This window comes from Grus americana, chromosome 1 (assembly GCF_028858705.1).
Source record: "Grus americana isolate bGruAme1 chromosome 1, bGruAme1.mat, whole genome shotgun sequence".
NCBI classification, from domain to species: Eukaryota; Metazoa; Chordata; class Aves; order Gruiformes; family Gruidae; genus Grus; species Grus americana.
Window position 1 is genome coordinate 145,409,960 of NC_072852.1, and position 22,240 is coordinate 145,432,199.

A 22,240-nucleotide genomic window follows, 5' to 3' on the forward strand; every position below is an offset into this window, starting at 1 on the left:
TAATTGTTAATAGATTAGGTTTTCTAGGGAAAGTGGATAATTTATAACAGTAATAAAATCCCATTCCTGTTTTAAAAGCTTGCAATACTGATTCAAGATTAAAAGACAGTGTGAAAATATATACATTCCCATTTTTATTCTTTTTATATTTGTAACATATCCTATGCACTTCCACGGTATATGGTATAAATAAACATTTTCTTCACAAGGGTCGATTTCAATTAGGATAGTTATACAGACAAATGCATCAACATCTGTAGACACTAGCGCTGTTCTTTGTGCATCAGCTTACATCCAATATATAATACACATAACACCCTGTATAGAATCGAGATTAATGGCTATCTCCTTTCTGTATCAAGTCTTTGAGGACAGTCTCCTTTTCCCACGTACAATCATTATTTCTTACAGTTGTGGGTTTTTTTGTTTTAATACCTGGAGACAAATAGTCTTACAATGAGTGAGTGAGAGGGATTTGGCTTTGCTCTGTTGAGCTACATCACTCATTTTATCTAAATCCTGCCAATCAAGCAGCAATGTGGAGTGGTTCAATATCAAACTTTCCAGTAAAATTAGCAAGTTTTCTAGAAACCAGTCCAACAGAGATTTATCCTGGTAAGATTGTTGAAATAAAGGGTATAAGAAATGAAAGCTGTTTTCCTGATAAGACATTATTATTCTCCTTCTAATATTGATAAGGGTGGTTTTACATAATCTGAAGAGGGAATAATGAAGGAAAAATGAGGCTTCATAAGCTTTAACTTTTGGGGTTTTTTTCTCTGTTGAGGGGCAGCACTTCATAAAACTATGAAAAAATCTGCATTCCAAATAAGTTAAATCAATACGACAAAGATCTTTTTACAATATATATCTGTGGTGGGTTGAGCCTGGCTGGGGGCCAGGTGCCCACCAGAGCCGCTCTCTCACTCCCCTCATTCACTAAACAGGGGAGAAAAGGCATAACGAAATGCTTGCAGGTTGAGATAAGGACAGGGAGAGATCACTCACTAATTGTTGTCACGAGCAAAACAGACCAAACTTAGAGAGGGAATTCATCTAATTTATTACTAGGCAAAACAGAGTAGAGGAATGAGAAAATAAAATCAACTCTTAAAACACCTCCCCCCACCCCTCCCATCTTCCCGGGCTCAACTTCACTCCCGGCTTCAACCTTCCCCCCCCTCAGCGGCACAGGGGGACGGGGAGTGGGGGTTACGGTCAGTTCATCTCACGGTGTTTCTGCCGCTTCTTCATCCTCAGGGGGAGGACTCCTCTCATCGTTCCCCTGCTCCAGCATGGAGTCCCTCTCACGGGGTGCAGACCTTCAGGAGCAAACTGCTCCAGCGTGGGGTCCCCCACGGGGCCACAAGTCCTGCCAGCAAACCTGCCCTGGCGTGGGCTCCCCTCTTCACGGGTCCACCGGTCCGGCCAGGAACTTGCTCCAGCGTGGGCTTCCCACGGGCCGCAGCCTCCTTCAGGTGTCTCCACCTGCTCCGGCGTGGGGTCCTCCACGGGCTGCAGGTGGAATCTCTACACCCCCTCATCCTTCCTCCATGGGCTGCAGGGGGACAGCCTGCTTCACCATGGCCTTCACCACGGGCTGCAGGGGGATCTCTGCTCCGGCGCCTGGAGCTCCTCCTCCCCCTCCATCTGCACTGACCTTGGTGTCTGCAGAGTTTCTTACATCTTCTCACTCCTCTCTCCGGCTGCAAAAGCTCTCTCCCTCTAAGTGTTTTTCTACTTCTTAAATATGTTATCACAGAGGCGCTGATTGGCTTGGCCTTGGCCAGCGGCGGGCCCATCTTGGAGCCGGCTGGCATTGGCTCTGTCAGACACAGGGGGAGCTTCTAGCAACTTCTCACAGAAGCCACCCCTGTAGCCCCCCCGCTACCAAAACCCTGCCACGCAAACCCAACACATTCCACCCCTCGCCTCTGTGAATCACATATTTAAGAATTATTAAAACATATTCAACAGAAAAACTACACACACACTAATCACATCTACAAGGAAAAAGAATTCCCCCCACCAGAATCAAAGCAACACTGTCACAACACTAAACAAGAGTAGACAATACACACAGAATCCACCTCTCATCCCTTCACCGCTATTTCACTCTCAATCTACGTTCAGTCAATGTTTTGCTCGTTACCTCTTCCAATTACTGTCCTTATCTCGATTTTCTCGTGCCCCACGTTGGGCGCCAAAAAGACTGTGGTGGGTTGAGCCTGGCTGGGGGCCAGGTGCCCACCAGAGCCGCTCTCTCACTCCCCTCATTCACTAAACAGGGGAGAAAAGGCATAACGAAATGCTTGCAGGTTGAGATAAGGACAGGGAGAGATCACTCACTAATTGTTGTCACGAGCAAAACAGACCAAACTTAGAGAGGGAATTCATCTAATTTATTACTAGGCAAAACAGAGTAGAGGAATGAGAAAATAAAATCAACTCTTAAAACACCTCCCCCCACCCCTCCCATCTTCCCGGGCTCAACTTCACTCCCGGCTTCAACCTTCCCCCCCCTCAGCGGCACAGGGGGACGGGGAGTGGGGGTTACGGTCAGTTCATCTCACGGTGTTTCTGCCGCTTCTTCATCCTCAGGGGGAGGACTCCTCTCATCGTTCCCCTGCTCCAGCATGGAGTCCCTCTCACGGGGTGCAGACCTTCAGGAGCAAACTGCTCCAGCGTGGGGTCCCCCACGGGGCCACAAGTCCTGCCAGCAAACCTGCCCTGGCGTGGGCTCCCCTCTTCACGGGTCCACCGGTCCGGCCAGGAACTTGCTCCAGCGTGGGCTTCCCACGGGCCGCAGCCTCCTTCAGGTGTCTCCACCTGCTCCGGCGTGGGGTCCTCCACGGGCTGCAGGTGGAATCGCTACACCCCCTCATCCTTCCTCCATGGGCTGCAGGGGGACAGCCTGCTTCACCATGGCCTTCACCACGGGCTGCAGGGGGATCTCTGCTCCGGCGCCTGGAGCTCCTCCTCCCCCTCCATCTGCACTGACCTTGGTGTCTGCAGAGTTTCTTACATCTTCTCACTCCTCTCTCCGGCTGCAAAAGCTCTCTCCCTCTAAGTGTTTTTCTACTTCTTAAATATGTTATCACAGAGGCGCTGATTGGCTTGGCCTTGGCCAGCGGCGGGCCCATCTTGGAGCCGGCTGGCATTGGCTCTGTCAGACACAGGGGGAGCTTCTAGCAACTTCTCACAGAAGCCACCCCTGTAGCCCCCCCGCTACCAAAACCCTGCCACGCAAACCCAACACAATATCACAGGCAACTATACCCCAGTTTGCAAACTATCCTAGCTTGGAGTGCTTCTGATGCTATTGCAAATGCTTACGACTTGAATCAGAAAGAGTTGTAGAACCAATTCAGTTTTTCAAAACATTGAAAACTACAGTGAAAAGTTTCCTTGTAACCTTTTCATATTTTGCATTTCTGTTTTTAGTGCTCAGGTTAACTATAACAGTAGATGAAACTGAGGTTTGAGATATTGGTAGTGCAAAAATGTTGCCTGACACATAATTGCCTGAACGATTGTGACAAAAAATGTTAAAGGTGATTTTAGGGGAAAACAGAGAGGCAGGTTCCTTTGTAACTAACCCTGTGCATGATCCTTATCTATTTAAAATGCAAACTCTCAAGCAATGAGAAATGTCCATTGGCTTTAATTGCTTTGCAACATCTCTTCAAGAGTTCTTGCTGTTGATCAAGTTTCTTAATTCCTCCTTTTTTTTTTTTTTTTTTTTGAGCATCTTGGGATGGAAATTAGAACAATCTGCTTGCATTATGCCTACTTTTAGATCAAAAGAATTAGATGCCAGTGACTTTTGGACACTCTGTGGCATGCAGTTGCCACACAGGATAATCCATCATGTTTGTTAAAAAATGAGTGTATATTATGGATCAACTAAATATTTCTATCATCTCAGAAACTAGAAATTTAACTGAATGTTTTGCATTCATCTTTCATCTGGTTATTCAAAACTGAAACTTAATGTGCAGCATTCCTTGTTAGATATACTTCCTATTTACAAAGGATATATGCATGTTAAATCTAACTTCAAGTATGTGTCAAACGTCTGCAGGACTTCCATTCCCTTTCTGACTTATAATCATTACTTTTGGTAGAGATTAATTCCTTTAAATAGGGGAAAGATTCAAATTTAAGTGTACGCAAATATGCGTATTGCTAAGGCATGTTTCAATGTTTGTCCCTTGCCACAAAACCAGACATTTATGGGAGTAGAGATTCCTAATTTAACTGCCTGTTAATGCACTTAGGAGCATGACATCACTGATGATAATTTTAACATAGAGGATTAATTATTATGAAGCCTTTTAAAAGGAATTCACAGTGTTTCTAAGTGGAGGAAAAGCAATGTTATATGAAGGAGAGAGCAATAAAACCAATGGGGTCAAATGCATATTTGGGGTCCTAAAATACTTTGTTGGGTTTAAAAAAATTACGAAATGGAGATTCAAGCACATTACATGATTGCACCTTCTCTTGATACGTTGCAATGTATCTTTGTGTTTAAAAGAAGACACAATGAGTTGAAACATTTATTATGTGACTTTCTTCTAGGGGGTTTCTATGTCTTCAGTGAACACAGATTTACAGGACGCTGAGAGCTCCTGACACTGAACTCTTTCACTAAACAGAGAACCAAATTTTCTGGTGGGAGTATTATGCATGTGTGGCTGCTAATACCAGGCAGCGAATTACCTCATGGATTTTCTATCTGGGATCTCTGTTTTGCTTCTCACTTCTCATGTCCTTCACAGTGCCATAATTACAGAGGGGAATCCTGGAGGGCTCTAGGGTTCTGCTTTCTGCACGGTTTTCACCAGTTGGGTATGAAAATGGCATTACTTGGTCGGCACTTGGGAGCTGGCTGGCAACAGCTTTAGGACTGACTTCAACAGCAAGAAAACAGCATTATAATTTTAATTTCCTCTGCCTAACTACCTTCTCTTTGCTGGGCAGGGCATGCACACACGGCAGTCTAATTTAAAAAGGGTGCTAGTCCGCATCGTTTAGGCTTGTGTCCTGCAACAAGTGAGTTACTGTGGTACGTCGGGATACTTGCAAATACCGAGGAACTAAATAATCCCTTTTGGTTCTCTGGTCAAAATTATGTAGTAGGAAAAATGCTTCATTTAGATGGAGCAAGATGGCTTATCCTGTGATTTCAGTATTTGTGTTTAAATTTTTTCTTATGTTGAAACACAACATTGTTTTGAAATAAATATAACTGCAGTTTGGATTGCATATCATGTTCTGGCAGTGATGGTTTTAGAGAAACAAAGTTTGTGGGGAGAAATGAAATATTTCATGACTGTTTTGTGGAAAAAAACATACAAGATTTTGGCAAGCTGACCCTTTAGGCCTTAAAATAGAAATAGACATCTTCAGGCAATGTACAATTCAAGAATAATTGTTTAGACATTAACTTATCTAGGTTAATCAATTAGAGGATTGAAGAGGGATGATTAGCACCACTGGCAGGAGGGATGGGAAAAGGGTTGTAATTCTTCACAAAGCCTATATATTATTCCATACCAAAAGAATAAACACAGTCAGTAAAGGTGAGCATCATTCAGCCATCAAAGTGAAAACATTTTTCAGGAAGCAGCTGTTCCATCTCTGAGATCATACCCCTTGAGGGGGACCTGTGAAATACATTCAAATGACAAATTGGAGGATTAGAAGTCATAACTCTATTCACTACTAAAAATCCTGGACTCTGAGAAAGCATTAATTTTAAGGCATATCACAGTTATTCCCACAAATCCCTTCCTGCTTGATCTTTCTCTGTTCCACCTTTGCTTATTCTTTCTCTCTCCCTTTTGGTCTCATACACCTCTGTGCACAATAAAAACAGGTTAATAACATTATCACCTCTCCCCTTGCTAATGACCTTTCTACAGGTACTGATTACAACTTTCTTTCAAACCAAGTGGTTACACAATTAAGTTGAACTGAGACCAGTTTTTCCCAACTAAGACGGAAGTTATTTAGCTTTGAAAGGTGTTACTGACTGAGATCTGGTGCAACTAGAAAGCCTGCCTGCTGTATTTTTGGGGTCTACATCAATTGCTTAATGAAGTCTATTATGTCTCCTACAAGCCTCGTTTGACTTTTCAGGGATTTTATTTTATTTTATTTGCTAAAATGGTTAAAGGAAATTCAGAAACCTTGGAAATATTTCCCAGTGAACTAAATCTACATTACCTAGTAAATACAATGTTAGAATAAAAAGTAAAAAACCTCAGCTCTGCATATGAATTCAGAAGCCTGCCACATTGATCTTTCTCACTTTTTCCCCAACAGATCAGACAATTTTGATTATAACAAGGATTCAGGAATTTTTTAGTTACATATACATGATTTACAGACATCTTGATCGTGAAGGTCTGGACATATGTTACAGCTGTTTCCAGCAAGAAGAGGGGATATAGCTCTGTCCTTTAGGTTTCAAGAACTGGAGAGGGAATTGATTTATAGTCACTGTCAGTTCCCTATTGAACTAGAAGGATCTAATGGGAGGCAGTCGTAACCTTAAGAAAGCCTCAGTTTTGTCAGGCTTGGCCTAATATTGCAGGCAGGTTGCACAGGCGGGTTTTGAATATCTCCAGAGAAGGAGACTCCACAGCCTCTCTGGGCAGCCTGTTCCAGTGCTCGGTCACCCTCACAGTGAAAAAGTTTTTTCTCATATTCTGGTAGAACTTCCTGCACGGGGTTATTCCTCTCTAGGTGCAGGATCCTACATTTGCCTTTGTTGAACTTCATTAGGTTCCTCTCCACCCAACTCTCTAGCCTGTCCAGATCTTGCTGAATGGCAGCGCAGCCTTCTGCTGTGCTGGCCACTCCTCCCAGTTTTGTATCATCAGCAAACTTGCTGAGGGTACACTCTGTCCCTTCTTCTAGGTCACTGATTAATATATTGAATAAGATCAGACCCAGTGCTGACCCTTGGGGCACACCAGTAGCTCCAGGCCTCCAACTAGACTGTGCGCTGCTTATCACAACCCTCTGAGCCCTGCCATTCAGCCAGTTCTCAACCCACCTCACTGACCACTTGTCCAACCCACACTTCCTAAGCTTGCCTATGAGGATGCTATGGCAGACAGTGTCAATAGCCTTGCTGAAGTCTTTACCTTCTCTTTGGCTTGTGGAACTAGCAGTCAGTGGGGAAAAGTGAGCACAGAGCAAGAATACGATGCAAAGATACTAATTAAAAAAAAAAAGAAAAATAAACCAAGTTATTCTTCAGACTTGTTGGTGTTTTATGTTGTTTATTTGAATGAATTTTTTTTATATCATGCTGATGGTTGGCTAATGTCCCCTAAATCTCTCCGTCTCTTCTTCTTAAACTACAGATTCCTGTGCTTCTCAACCTGAGTAAAGATCCTGATGTTAACTTGCCTATGAAACCATTAATCTTCTCATTGGCCATGGGTGCGTGCCTTGGAGGTAAGAGTTTTTGTGAGAAAGCTGACATAAGGTAACAGCTATGCAATTATGGCATGTATAAACTGGCACAATAGGTTCAATGATTTTATTATGCAAATCATTGTGAGGGCCTGATCCAGCTCCTTTTGACTTCAAAGGACTCCTGGAGAAGGATCCCAGTCACTGTCTGCTGCTACAGTAGGATTTTTGCAGTCTGCGTTTGAAGACCATATCTGCATAAAGTACAGACGCACAAAGAAGCAGTCCAGATGGTGCTTATGGGGTTCTGATCTTTTGTGAGAGAAAATACAAAGATACATTTAGCTTTCAGAACAGAGACCTGTCATTGCTCATTGAAAAGATGCAGAAAATGTATAATAGCTGAGATCTGAAGGCTTGCTTCAAAGTCTACTGAAGTCACTGGGAGGTTTTCTGGCTGGCTCACAGAAATGGTTTGAGGATCCATTTGCTGACCTATTTATCACTCCTCACTCTAAGAAAAGTCTTTTTGAAGTCTTTTGGAAATGTACCTCTAATAACGAAAGCTAATAGCCATTCTTCTAGTACCCATCTTGGTGTTAACTGGGATTGCTTGTATTGTCAGTTCATTAGCACAAACAAGCAGATGGTTTCATTAGTTTTTTTTTTAAATTGAAAATGTACCATGTATTTATATAAAAGAGAATAGCCATCCGGTAGTTTTTAAATTAATGTTTATAGTTGATTACTTTTTTTTTAACATTCTGCAAATGGCTTCTGAAGGTGTTACAACACAACATTTCCAAATAGCAAGTGTACTAAATGCAATTAAAATGTGAAAGTTTTTAATGAGAAATAAAGTAAGTATTATTTTTTTACTACTGAGAATTTTAATGCTAATTACATTGTATTGGGCTGTGTTTTGATCCCTGAATATTTAGATATTTAGGTTAAATAAAGTTAAAATGGATAAAATGGTATTCCGCAATGAATCCAGCCCTTCTCCCCCTCCATGCCCCTCCAAATAGTTTCCTTGACTTTACAGAGATTAAAACTAAAACCAGTTTTGTGTGTAATACAAGTTCTGGTTCGTTTATTTAGCTAAGTGATTGCTAGTACAAGTAACCTTAATACCTAACAAAGATTATAATGATGTAATTTAAAGATTGAGTTTTAAGAGCATGTTGCAAAGGCAAGGCAATTTATACCAAACAATGGTTGTTCAGTTGAGGAATATCTTTTTTGTACTCATCGTTACTCATCATTATATTGTGACTTTAATCTCTTCCTCCTTAAAACCAGTGATTTGAATAATCAACACATCTTTATTAGATGTTTGCCATAAAAATATCATCTTTCTTCACAATTTACTAATCACCAAACATACTCTGATTTCATTAAACTTTCAGATAAAAAAAAAAAGAAAAGAAATATAAAGTTGGCCAGATTACATTGACATATTCTGAGTGAGAGGCACTTCACCAGCCTTGAAACCTTTATAAGTCTCAAGTGATATTCCTAAAATATCAGTTATCATCTTAACCCAAATTAATTTGGTTCATTGAAGGGCTGCCAGGATTTTAAAAAATACTTTTGTGTGTAGGCAGTATGAGATAAAAGTAAAAATATAAACAGTACCATGGGAATTATTTGAATTAAAGGCACTAGAGATCCATAGGAAGTGCCCAGGTATTCAGGTAGTTTCCATACAGATATTTGGATAAAAAGTTAGATTATCATTATTAGCAGAAGCTTAAACTCTCCAGACTGTGCTCTATTAGCTGAGCATATGCTGAGTTATACTGGCAAAGGTCTCATAGGAGTGTTAGCCTGAAAAATAATATGCTTCTGACTTTTCCATGTCAAAACTAAAAGCTAATGGATAGCAGTTCATTGTTAGGGAATGAAAAGCATGGAAAAGCTTTTGCTTTAAAAGATTTCATAGCCTCCAAAGGTGGGGGAAAAGGGGATTTTCTTTTTTTTTTTTTTAAAAAGAAAGTGTTGATGGCCTTTAAAAGTTATTTCCAAAAGTCTTATCAGCACTGAAGTGGTGTGAAGGAATCCTCAAGGTAGGCTAATCCTATTGTGGAAGGGATTGATTACAATTCTATCATTACTGCCTGGTGCTTAAGGCAAAAGATTGGATCTTATCACTGCTTATGCAACCAAAGGAATTTGGCAAACAAGATTTTTTGTAGAAGTGTCTGATAAAATAATACATTATAACTACATATTTTAGGGTTAGTTTACTACATAATGCAGAGCTTCAATTCTGGTAGTTTGATAGCGTTTCTGAGGCTCAGGGCAAGCACTTGTCCTGGTTTCAGCTGGGATAGAGTTAATTTTCTCCCTAGCAGCTGGTATAGTGCTGTGGTTTAGATTTAGGATGAGAATAATGTTGATAACACACTGATGTCTTAGTTGTTGCCAAGAAGTCAAGGCATTTTCTGCTTCTCACATCACCCCACCAGCGAGTAGGTTGGGGGTACACAAGGATTTGGGAGGGGACACAACTGACCCAAACTGGCCAATGGGATATTCCATACCATATGACATCATGCGCAGTATATAACTGGGGGAGTCGGCTGGGAGACGGCATGGCTTGGGAACTAGCTGAGCATTGGTTCCAGGTGGTGAGAAATTTCATTGCTTTAGCTGTTGTCCTGGAAATGAAAGGACTGAGCCAGTCTTAAGCAAGATGGAGAGACCTTTGCCAGTATAACTGTGACGCTGTTGTCACCTTCAGCATTGTCTCCCAAAAGAGAGCTGCTATTAAATTTCTATCTTTCATGACATTGGGGTCAGACATAAGGAGTAGCTGAAAATTGTGTAGAAGCTTGTTGCTCTGTAAAATGTGTCTGTGAAGATGAGAAGGGATGAAAAATCCTGTCTGTCAATCAAGGAAGCCAAGAACAGTGATGGCCATGGGCGTTACCTGGTGAGATGGTCACAATTTTGAAATTTTTGGGTCTTCCTTGGAAGAACGTGCAGAATTTTTCTGGCTCAGGTCAGGTCAATCTTACACAGTTAAGAAATAAACATGGCAGTTTTTCAAGGAATGTGGTTCTGGACATGTAGGTTTATATTTGACCCAGCTATCTTTAAGAACATAAATTAAGTTGTAAGTTAGGAGTCTGGCTGTCCCAGGCTCTCTGTTTGGTAATGGGGAGAAAAGCATGTCTGAGAGGCAGATGTTTATTCACCCACTGAAAACACCAGATGTTCTCTGCAGAGCACATCGAGCTCCTCACATGCAGAACCTGAGTAGCTGAGGTAGGTGCCCAAGACAGGTCAAATGATTTCAGACCTTGGGGCCTTGTGGTTTGTCAATTCTTCTGAATGCTGGATAACTCTATTAATTCTTGTATGTCTGGGCATTAATGGTCAGGCTGACTAAGTAGTAGCTGGAAAAATTGTATTATGTATTGTCTCCCAGTATTTTAATTATGTTTTGACCATGAAGGAAAAGAAAACAGGAAATATAAAAGGAACAAAAGGAAACAAACAAGGAAGTAATGTCTCTTGTTTTCTGTGGTCTGATGAATCTGCATCCATATTTCTTTTGCAGGAGAGGACATTAAATAAAGCTTTATTGATTAATGTTTCCTATTCTAGTACATGATGACATTATGGTACCTCTTGAGATGGAATTGTACGTAGACCTTCCAATATTGTCTAGGGAATGCTGCTCTAAAATTTTGGAGGGTAAATGAATATTGCTAGCTACAGCAATTTCAGAACAAGAGGAGTTTTAATTGCACTGCTTTTATTGGGTCATAAGTTTTAAAATAACATGAAATACGGATTCAACTCACTTCGAGTAAGTACACAGAAACCGTCCTGTTAAAACTGTTCAATTGTGTAGAACTAGATTCTTTGCTGAGCTGAAGAGGTTATACCTAAGATATTATCTGAAGAGGTTTTGTACATTTGACATTTTAAGAGCTGGTATTTATTTGTCTTTTTATCTTTTCCTTTTTTCATGATTTATAGAAAGTATGTTTTGAAAAAGCAGGAAAAAAAAGACTTGAGTTTAAAAGTGACTGAATTCATATTTGAAAGTCCTTACCTTTTGAGTTCTCTGTTGCTAGCATGGAAAAGTGCAAAAAGTATTTCTTTGCTGCAGTGATTGTTGCTGTGGTCCGAAGGAGACATTTTCTGCAGTGTATAGTTTTGCACTATTTTTTGTCTCTGTATATTTTCCTGGAGGACAACACCTGAAAGTCATCATTGTCACAATTCTGCAGAAAGAGGCAATCTCTAGGATGGGTACAGCTGTGCTATTCTGGCCACACAAGCTCGGTTGTAGGCTCTACTTCAAGAAAGGAAGTAGGAGGAGGGGGCTGCTCGCTCTTTTCTTCTAACCTTGCAGGGTCAAAATCCAGGTGTGAATAAAACCCATTATCCACAGGACATTGTGCTAATTACAGCTATTAAAAGAGTGCATCCCACAGTGCAGCTAAACAGTTGGATTTCTCTCAGTGGTCCAGTGCTATAGCTATTCTGTCTCTTGGCACCCCTCCTTTGGTCCCTGATGCAGATGGGGCCTTGCACAGCGGAGCATCACTGGTTTATTATTCCTGCTGATTCTGCTCAATAAAATCCTAAACCAGTTTTAAAGCTTCAGACACAGCGAAGGTATAAACATAGAAATATTGTTTGTATTCCTAAACCAACTCTCCTTCATTGCAATATGAGGGGAAAGTGATAACCTTCAATAAAACATAAAATTTCTTAAAATATATTATAATTAACATTATGAAAAAAGCACAACTGTAGATCCTTTGAAGTTCTTTTATAGTTACAATAGATCAAATTTTTATTTTCAGTTTGAAAGATTCAAAAAGTCTATCAAGAACTGACTGTATTGAGTAAAAATATAGCAGTTATGTAAGAGGACCACTATTCAGCTTTGCTTTTGAATTTAATTGTTGTATACTATGTGTAACTGAATCTGTAGGAAAAAGTTTTAGTGTAGAGAATGTATTTATCTGAGCTTGAATTTAACCAGGACACTGATATTGAAAGTTCCTATTCTTTCTAAAGACCATTGCAGTCTTTTAATAACAAGAAGTCCTGGAGGTCAGTTTTATGTCTTGTGAGACAGCCCAGATTTAGATAAGTTTTTTGTTTATGGATATACAACACATAATCCAAATCAAAGGGTGGTATTGTGGGGAATGAGAGTGACTTGAGATCTTTCAAAAGGAAAAGGATGTTGCTGCTCTTGACTTTAAAAGGCAGGGAAAAAAAAAAAGAAATTTAGGAAATGTCTCTCAGTTTTTCTCTAAAGACCTCAGTGCAGTCTTTAGCAGTATTATGCCTCTAAATTGTACAGATCTAGAACCAGGTATTTTGTATGTCTTACAGTAATATCTGAGTATACTTGCATTATTTCTATGATGTTTGCAATGATGGAAATGAGTAATGTGGGCATAAACTGTGATTGCTCTCCATTAAATGGCAGTACTATTTGCTTGTTCTTAATGAGGAACTCACTTCTGGTGTTAACTGAAAGTTTTGGGGTTTGTTGTAGCATGAAAAAGAGCATCATTGGCTATGAGCACAAGGAATCCTTTCGCTGTATCGATATTTGAGTGCCCTAACTGTACTCTTGCTGTTTTCTGGAACAGCCAGAATCTGTAACCTTTTATAAAAATCCAAGTGCTGTTTTCCTTCATTCTTTCATGACATGCAAGCTCTGGGTCATCATGCTTTTTCAGTATGAAGTTCTTAAAGCCCAGCAGTGCTGTAAAGTCCTTGGTGTGAGAGCCAGGCTCATTACCAGAGTCCTCACGGTGAAAGGAGATTCTCTAATCTTTAAGATTACCAAGGATAATCTTCTGTGGCATGGAAGATATACAGAAGGAAGTGCTGAATGCCGGATGTGAAACCAGCTAAAACTGAGCGTGTACGTTTGACAGATGCACCTTTGTCTGTATTAAGGCAATATCAGAGGCCTGCTTGGCTTTAAGACACTGGGTTAATATGGAAGCAAAACTCATATTGAACCTAGTCAATTTTTCTCACCAAGGCCATTTTTCTAAGCTTGAAAAGAGTTACCTTGGCAGACATGCATATATAGATGTATGTATGCTATTAAGGGTGAAATGATTGTATGATTCTAGGATTCTATGAACTAAGAAGTATATGGTGTAAAGGATGCCATTTCAGCTGTACTGATGAGGATTCATAGTTTGGATGGCAAATCTTTGTTTTTAAAATGGAAAAGAAGAGAGCTATGTGTACTATGTAGAATTCTATTCTATTTTACATTGATTTAGAAAAAGAATTTATACCAAACATCAGGTTCACTTGATTATAATACTTGCATTACTGATGAATTTGAAATGCTTGTATTAATGGTTTTCAATCTGTGTGAAATAACTGCATGCTATAAAGTTCTGCAAATTAGAGATAAGATAATGATCAGAGATGACATTGGAGACTCCTACAAAGCATATGTGGAGTTTTGTTTAATTTTATTCACTTGCTTTGTGCATTTCTTTATCATACATTACAGAAGGTTTTTTAGAAGCCTTGGCCGCTTCTGTTTTCATAGAATCATAGAATCGTCAGAAGGGACCTCAAAGATCATCTAGTTCCAACCCCCCTGCCACGGGCAGGGACACCCTCCACTAGACCAGGTTGCCCAAAGCCCCATCCAACCTGGCCTTGAACACTTCCAGGGATGGGGCATCCACAGCTTCTCTGGGCAACCTGTTCCAGTGCCTCACCACTCTAACAGTAGAGAATTTCTTTCTAACATCTAATCTAAATCGACCCTCCTTCAGCTTAAAGCTTCCTTCAGCTTAAACCCATTACCCCTTGTCCTGTCACTACACTCCCTCATAAACAGCCCCTCTCCATCTTTCCTGTAGGCCCCTTCAGGTACTGGTAAGCCGCAATTAGATCTCCCCGGAGCCTTCTCTTCTCCAGGCTGAACAACCCCAACTCTCTCAGCCTGTCCTCATAGGAAAGGTGCTCCAGCCCTCTGATCAACTTCATGGCCCTCCTCTGGATATGCTCCAACAGCTCCATGTTTCTCCTGTACTGGGGCCCCCAGAGCTGGATGCAGTACTCCAGGTGGGGTCTCACAAGAGTGCAGTAGAGGGGCAGGATCACCTCCCTCGACCTGCTGGTCACACCTCTTTTGATGCAGCCCAGGACACGGTTGGCTTTCTGGGCTGCAAGCGCACACTGCCGGCTCATGCTGAGCTTCTCATCAATCAACACCCCCAAGTCCTTCTCCTCAGGGCTACTCTCAATCCATTCCCCACCCAGCCTATAGTAGTGCTTGGGATTGTGCTGACCCATGTGCAGGACCTTGCACTTGGCCTTGTTCAACTTCATGCGGTTTGCACGGGCCCACCTCTCCAGCCTGTCAAGGTCCCTCTGGATGGCATCCCTTCCCTCCAGCATGTCGACCACACCACACAGCTTGGTGTCGTCGGCAAACTTGCTGAGGGTGCACTCGATCCCACTGTCCATGTTGCCGATAAAGATGTTAAACAGTGCCGGTCCCAGTACCGACCCCTGAGGAACATCACTCATCACTGTTCTCCACTTGGACATTGAGCTGTTGACCACAACTCTTTGAGTGCGACCATCCAGCCAATTCCTTATCCACCGAGTGGTCCATCCATGGAATCCATGTCTCTCCAATTTAGAGACAAGGATGTCGTGTGGGACAGTGTCAAATGCCTTGCACAAATCCAGGTAGATGACGTCAGCTGCCTTTCCCTTATCCACCAATGCTGTAACCCCATCATAGAAGGCCACCAAGTTTGTCAGGCAGGATTTGCCCTTAGTGAAGCCGTGTTGGCTGCCACCAATCACCTCCTTATTTTCCATGAGCCTGAGCATAGTTTCCAGGAGGAAAATATTTCAGAGTAATATAGAATATTCAAAATCATTATGTTGTATCGGTGAGTTGCTGCAGTATGAGAATACAGACTCTGCATAGCTGTCAGCAGAAGAGGTCTATTCAGTCAGAAGGTAGCACTTGGACTGTCACATAGAACAAGACAAGGAAGCTATAGCAAACTTCAAAATGTTTAAGTGCAGAAGGTAATACTGGATTATTTACTTTCCTTCCTCTGCCAGATAATACCCCCTTTTCTGCACCTTGAGTGGTGCAGCACAGAGGAGGAAAAAACCCCCCTCGATCTGCAATATTCATATTGATTCATATTGATGAATCAGACACTCCGATGCTGAAGAACATTATAATCATGCCCTACATATTATTTACACTTATATTAATAAATATATGTAGCACAGTTGCAGTTAGCACACCTAAACCAAAGAAGGGCACTAGCAGGTGTTATGAAACTGTTTTAAACAAGGCACTTAAACCATAGTAAAACATAACAGGTAGGCTCCAATTTTAAGTAAATTTGAGTTAAGTTGGAATCTGAATTTAAAGGAGCTGGATATTCTATAATAACTTAATGGAGGGACACTTTTTTTTTAGTAATATTATCTTGTTCTGCTCAGCTTCAAAGTAAGTTATGATAAAGTTGAATAATGTATTTTTATGCCAAGTGTCTATACATGGAAATAGTTTTCAATATTTGGTCCCTAATAGTGCCACATGTGGCGAAGCTGTGAAATTGAGCTGACATAGTTTTAGTCTCTGAATCTAAAAATTGGAGAGAAAAAAATGTGTTAGCTGAGGCTTGCATGCAGCCTTAAAGGCTTTAAATGGAACCTACCCGAATATGTGTTTCAGGACATGAGGGAATGGCATGTCAGAGTGCACTGCTGGCACTATTCCTCGTTATATTAGTTTATTTTATCCTTGTACTGGGTAAGTTGGCTTTGAGGATAGAGATGACTTTAGTGATCACCTCAGGTTTTATGTCTCTTTTACAGATGTCTAGACTTGAAAGAAGCTTATATAAGTATTTCTTTATGTTGTTACAGTAACAAGTGCAGAATGTTCAGCAACCTGCCTTATTTATTTCACACTTCTGGTAGAAAAGTGACAAATTTAAATTTCACCTTTTCTTCTCATAGCAAAAAGAAAGCAATGAGCATTGAATAGCGCAATATTTACAGTAACTGTCCTGCTGGAGGTATAGTAGTGGTAATAAAAAATTGTAAAGTTCATCGGATTAAAAGTGTTGGAATGAATGCAGTTCAATGAACTTTTTGGATAAGTTAACTCAAAACTTTGATTCACATTCTTTTATTTTCTTTTTTTTTTCTCTTTTCTTTTTTCAATAAACTCGATGTGTATGTATTTGTGCAGAAACATTCTATTCAAAATGTTTCCAAATTGGTAAAATTAAAAAATGTTGATATCAGATGACTGCAGTCTATAACATATAACAAATTTGAATGAGTTCATGCATGCCTTCTCTGTTACTGCATATGACACTTGAGGTTCCTTTTTATTTTAGGGACTGCTAAGGGTTTAATTGGCCTTGATTCTGTAGCTCTTTATTGACTGCAAAGTTTGAAGGGCTTGTTAATTTTTACACATAAAAATTATTAAAACATATTCAAGACTTGTAGACATTTAACATATGAATATAAATGGATTTGTTTAATGAGGCAAATCTGGATTAGTTTTGTGTGAAACAGAAAATTTCTGAAAGCTATAAAGGCTGCTTCCTGTAAGGCTAATCAAAACCATAACTTCTGCCACCAGATTTTTCACATTTGCTCAGTATGTGCTTTAAGTAGAGAAACAAAATATGCTATGGAAAGCAACCCCACACATCAGTCTACATATATTTAACAATATGTAGAGCATATGGGAGACGGCACAGAGTTTTCTTTCGAAAATGGCTGGGAAGCAAGGATCTGGCTTCCTTCAGTAAGTTTTGCTTTGACACTGTAATGGGATGGTTTAATTGCAGCAAAAAGTGGAGCTGAGAGTCCTCCCCCTAAAATTATTCATGATTCTGTAGCAAACTCCTGGTTTCAGAGTGAGAACCTTTGTCTGGCACAGGGCAGTGCAAGCAGCTGTGTCTGTGGAAAACTCGGCCTTGCACAAATGTTTGTCCAAGGCCAGGGAAAAGCTGTTTTCAGGGCTTGTGTTGGCATGAAAACAGGGCAGTCTTTTTGCTTCTGCTTTATCTAGCCAGAGATACAGGGAAGAAAAAATGCAGAAGGGCTATCAGTTAAGCACAAGTGTAGCTTGTTATCCACCATCAGACCACGTGGACAAGTGGTCTGTAATGCTCACAACAAAACAAGACTTTTCTGTAAGCAATCCACTTTTAAGCTTGCTGTTGCACAAGTTACTATCATCTCCTTCATGGTCAAGAAAGTTACTGTTTATAAAGGCTGCTCATGCTAGACCAAAGAGCTTGATTAGTGCTAACCCCTTCCCTTTGATTTCTCAGTGCTTTGAGTAATAAACACTAATCCTGCCGGGCACTTTGAGGTGATTCTCCAGGCAAACATTAATGCAGCAAACCCAAGGGTTAGGCTTGCTCTTGAGGGGTCAGTATGAAAGGGACTCCTGAGAACCAACGGTATTTAGCTATAATAGATGTGCTGCTGCTAAGTAAAAATCAACAGCTGAGAAGGAGGTTTAAAGTGAGAGAAAACATGTTATTGATGCAAACTCCCTTCCTTTTCTTGTTATGATTCTTCTGTGAATTCCCAGCCTCTTCCTTTAGTAAGCTTAATCAGTTGTACCAGCATTGATTTACAGTGCATTGCAAACTCTGCTGAGGGAGAGGCCATTTGAGCCCAAGGGAGGTGCATTACCCGTGGTGTGCAGGTTCTGGGCTTGAATTTGGCAGTCTCTGAAGGAGTGATGTAGCAGAGGGTAACAGCTGAACACTGGGTTGAGAAGAAGTAACTACAAATGGAAGAAGAAGGCTGGAAGAAGCAGGGCTGGTGGATACTGCTGGTATCAAATCAGGCTTAACAAACCTTGTCAACACCTTCCTCCTTGTACCTTTAAGTTAGCTGGAGATGTAAAGGCACATTCTAATATGTGGGGTTTGGATCTTTCTTGATAGATTTATTCTCATTAACTAAAACTGTTGAATACTTTCTTACACTTTGGGTTGATTTCACATTCCCTAAAGCTATTCAAAGTAATTTGCATTGAGAAATATCAGAAAGATACATTTATGTCTCCTTTTCTGGGCAGAAACAGTAGAAGACCTTCTACTGTGCTTCTGCAATGACTATGCAAAGCCAGGGCAGGTCCATGGAAAAGTCAGTATGATCCATGAGGATTCCTCTGTTGCTTTCTTATTTGTAGCCTAGGCAGCAGCAGCTCTTTAAGTGACATGTCTCTATCTTTCTATAATCACACTTCTAAGTGAGAATTTTTTTTGCATTAAGAAAAAGGTCTTTCTTGATTTCATGTTTATGAATTATTAAGTGTAGTTAGTGTTGACAATAATGCCTGTAGTCTACCAAGAATAAAAGGCAGAATAGACATGCAGGATAAAATGTATGGCTTACCTTACTATTGATATTAGAAATACAATGTTTAATTCATTGTAATGAATACAGCTTGTAATAACCATCTGCCTTGTGATAAAGAATGAGTTGCAGTAGGAGTCATGGAAAAAATTACAATAGGAGTCATGAAAACATTGGTTATTACAATGTTTTTCTTTGATACAGTGCCCTCGTGTTATTACATTTTGAGCATATAAACAAGCAAATAAGAGTCTTTGCTATGCTTTTTAAGCTTAATTATTTTTAAGATTGACGATGATGTGAAGATGAAGTCAAGATTGTGTGAGGTCCTAGAAAATGCTTATCCTTCAATTGGAATTAATTTAATATATGTAGGTGTCCATGCACGTTAACCTAGTCTTGGGTTTTCCATGATTCAGAGGTCCTAGTGCTGCTGTTTCACCACTGCGTTAAACATCTGCCGTGGAGACAGATGTTACTGGGAGGAGAAACAAAAGTTTGCCTCCATTGTTAATTTCATTGTAGTTGTTTGAAGCCTGCTGAGGCAATACCTAATTAAACTGCACACGTACTCCGAACAAATGAAAAAGAGATGCCGTTCCTTTCAGATAACATTTAAGGTGACAATTTCTCCTCAAGTGAAATCTACTTGGGGAAATCAATTCAATGCTGAAGCAGAAACTCTTTCCATAATACTTCATTGCGTGAAGGCATTACTGTAGCCCATGTACAGTATAGGAGAGCGCATGCTGTTTGGAAATCTCAACTGTATCTAGTCACAGCCATGGGACGAGTGCAGTTTCAGTCCTGTTTCTTTAATTTGAAGCCACTGCTCTATTCTTTGTCTACAGTAATATTCTTCTGATGGTGATGTCTGATTGTGCTACACATAGAGCAGAAACCTCTTATGAAATGTTTGGAGGCTACAGACTACTCATTAGTTTTGGAATTGAAAATTCCTTAAGTGTTCCTGCCTGATTCCTCTAATAACATCAGCTGTATTCATTTGCTCTGTTTTTGCATTAAGCCACATGCTTTGTGTCTTGGCTTTCTCATGCCAGAGCCTATGAGGAACACTGATGTGGCAAGTTCAATTTCGTATCTTTCAGCATGCATTAAAGTGACTAAAATACGCTTTGAGGTAAAGAGAGGGCGAGGGAAATGAGCTGTGCTGTTCCTAATGACCAGTGCTACCCTAGACACTATTTTTTAAAGGTTTCTGGTCCTCTAGACAGTCATCTTTTCTCTCCACACCTGAAGCTTGTGTGGGCAAGTGTGTGATTCCCTGTGTATGATAAGAAGCCTAGCTCATAAATAGCCCTTGGTGTCTCACGAGAATGCTCCATGGTGCTTTTATGATCCGTAGGGATACACCCTTCTACAGATGTGCAGTTCCACTAACATCAGCAGAGCTCCTCATAGACAGAGAGGACCTCTGCACCCAGCTCCTTTGCAATGGTCAAAGCCTCAAAATCAGAACAAGTAGGAAGCAGGTCACCTAGCATAGCTCCTGGGAGAGCAGAAAAAAACAGGAATTAAATAAATGCTCAATTAAATATATGAAATAAAAGGTCTATTTGGGATTGCAGAGAGTTGGGAAGAGGAATACTTTTCTCATCTCACATTGTCTGCAAGATTTCAACATCTTTCTTGTTCCATAGTGGGATCAGCTCAAGAGCTGCTTGAGGCTGCTGATGAGAAAACAAACCAGTCTCCTGTTCTTAATAGGTGTTGTTTAGTCCATTCACCTGAGGCAGCAGATATCCATGTTCAGATCCCTACTCCAGGATGAAAACCTCAGTTTGCTGCCTATTTCATGTTGATAATAATTGACCATCCTGGAATAAATAACAATCCTACTTTCTCTTTAGACTCAATTGCAAAAACCTTGGCCACACAAGGGCTTTGTCTTGGAAAGTTTTGCTTTCATGAGATCAACATAAAAAAAAAAAAAAAAAAAGTCCTGAGCAACTTTTTGGGGATTAGTTGTTTCTCAAAGTTGTTGCTCTGTCCCTAGAAGGACTGGTCAAAAACCTGTATCTTAGTATCCACTGACACTGATACGGCTTTGAATCCAAACTGGGATCAAAATTATCTCAATCAAGTTCTTTCTCCTACCCTTTTTCTTATTAGAATAGGAAGATCTTCCTTCCTCCAATATTCCTTCCACATCACATCTTTTCTCTCCTTTTTCTTATTCCTGAACTCTATCACTTCATTGTATTTGAATTTAAGACTGTGCTATTATTTTTAAGAATACTTTTAGAAGTCTGCTCATTTTGTGTGCACTTTTAAGTGCAGAAGGCCATATGGGTACCATGTATGAATACTTAGGGGAATAATCCTTCTGCCTTTATTCTGACTTATTTTTTGGTAAACTGATCTCTGGGTGACCTGAAACATTTACTAAGTCAAAACAATTAACTGGAGCATTAGTTGCCTTCTGATCTGTTTTTCTCCAAGTCAGACCAGAAGAGTGTCTACTGAGCAGTAATGTTTAACAGAGCCAACATGAGAAGAGTAACTGTATGCCAATGGGAACAAAGGAAGACTTGTGCTTAGAATAATGGATCGTTAATGTAGTGATGTGTGGCAAAAGAGATGACTTGCCATAGTGTAAAAAAAAAAAAAAAAATTCTCCTAGCTTGTTACCTCTTTTGTTCAAAATTTCAGTTAAGGAATTGAATGTAGGAGTCATTGTCACTTCCCAAGTCATGCCTTAGATCAGAAACATTTGCTGAAGACATCTGCTTTGTGGAAGTCAAGTGTATGACATTTCTTAAGTCTGAGGTATGATTCACGGGAAAGTTATAGAAAACGGGTCAGTCTTTCTGAGCTCTGAATACCTGACTTCTCTACATTGCCAGATTGTTGAAAGATTAGAGAAAACACAGGAATAAATTAGTTACTGGAAAAAGCTTAGGAGAAGAGAAGTATGTAGTTCTTCCAAGAGGATAGATGTGCATTATAAACATGGCATATTACTTTCCTTTGGTGCATTCCTCTCCTAAGGGAACTTGTATAATGTAATTTGGTGAAGTTCAATGAATAAAGTTATGTTCCTTTATGTATTAAAGGACCATTGTAGTTTGGTAAACAAACTTTGTATCTGTGGTGATCCTTTTTCCTTAGCAGAGAGATGTGAAACAGATCCATTCCCCTCCATTGTCCCACTTACTGTGTCTTAAATTTCTGTTAAAAAGAAAAAAAATCTTAGTAATTAGTTACCCATCTCTATAAAAAAGACACTAATTTGTCAATGTCAAGTTTGTGTAAGGAAAAAAGGCATCCATTTTTCTTAGCATGCTCAAACTATCTCATCCTTTGTTTTCAGCTCATCTGATGGCACCTTCTTGTATGTAAAACCAAAAATCAGCAAGTTGATCTGAATGCAAGTCTCTGGTGT

At 40.2% G+C, this 22,240-nt stretch overlaps 1 protein-coding gene across 4 annotated transcripts in view; it reads left to right on the plus strand.

The window, feature by feature from the left end:
- Positions 1–22,240, plus strand: part of OCA2 (OCA2 melanosomal transmembrane protein) — a 226,474-nt gene that overhangs the window by 150,539 nt on the left and 53,695 nt on the right. For all 4 annotated transcript variants that reach the window (XM_054813838.1, XM_054813836.1, XM_054813837.1 and 1 more), the window contains one exon: positions 7,383–7,476. In XM_054813838.1, coding sequence (XP_054669813.1) covers positions 7,383–7,476 — 94 coding nt within the window. The remainder of the gene's footprint in view (positions 1–7,382; positions 7,477–22,240) is intronic.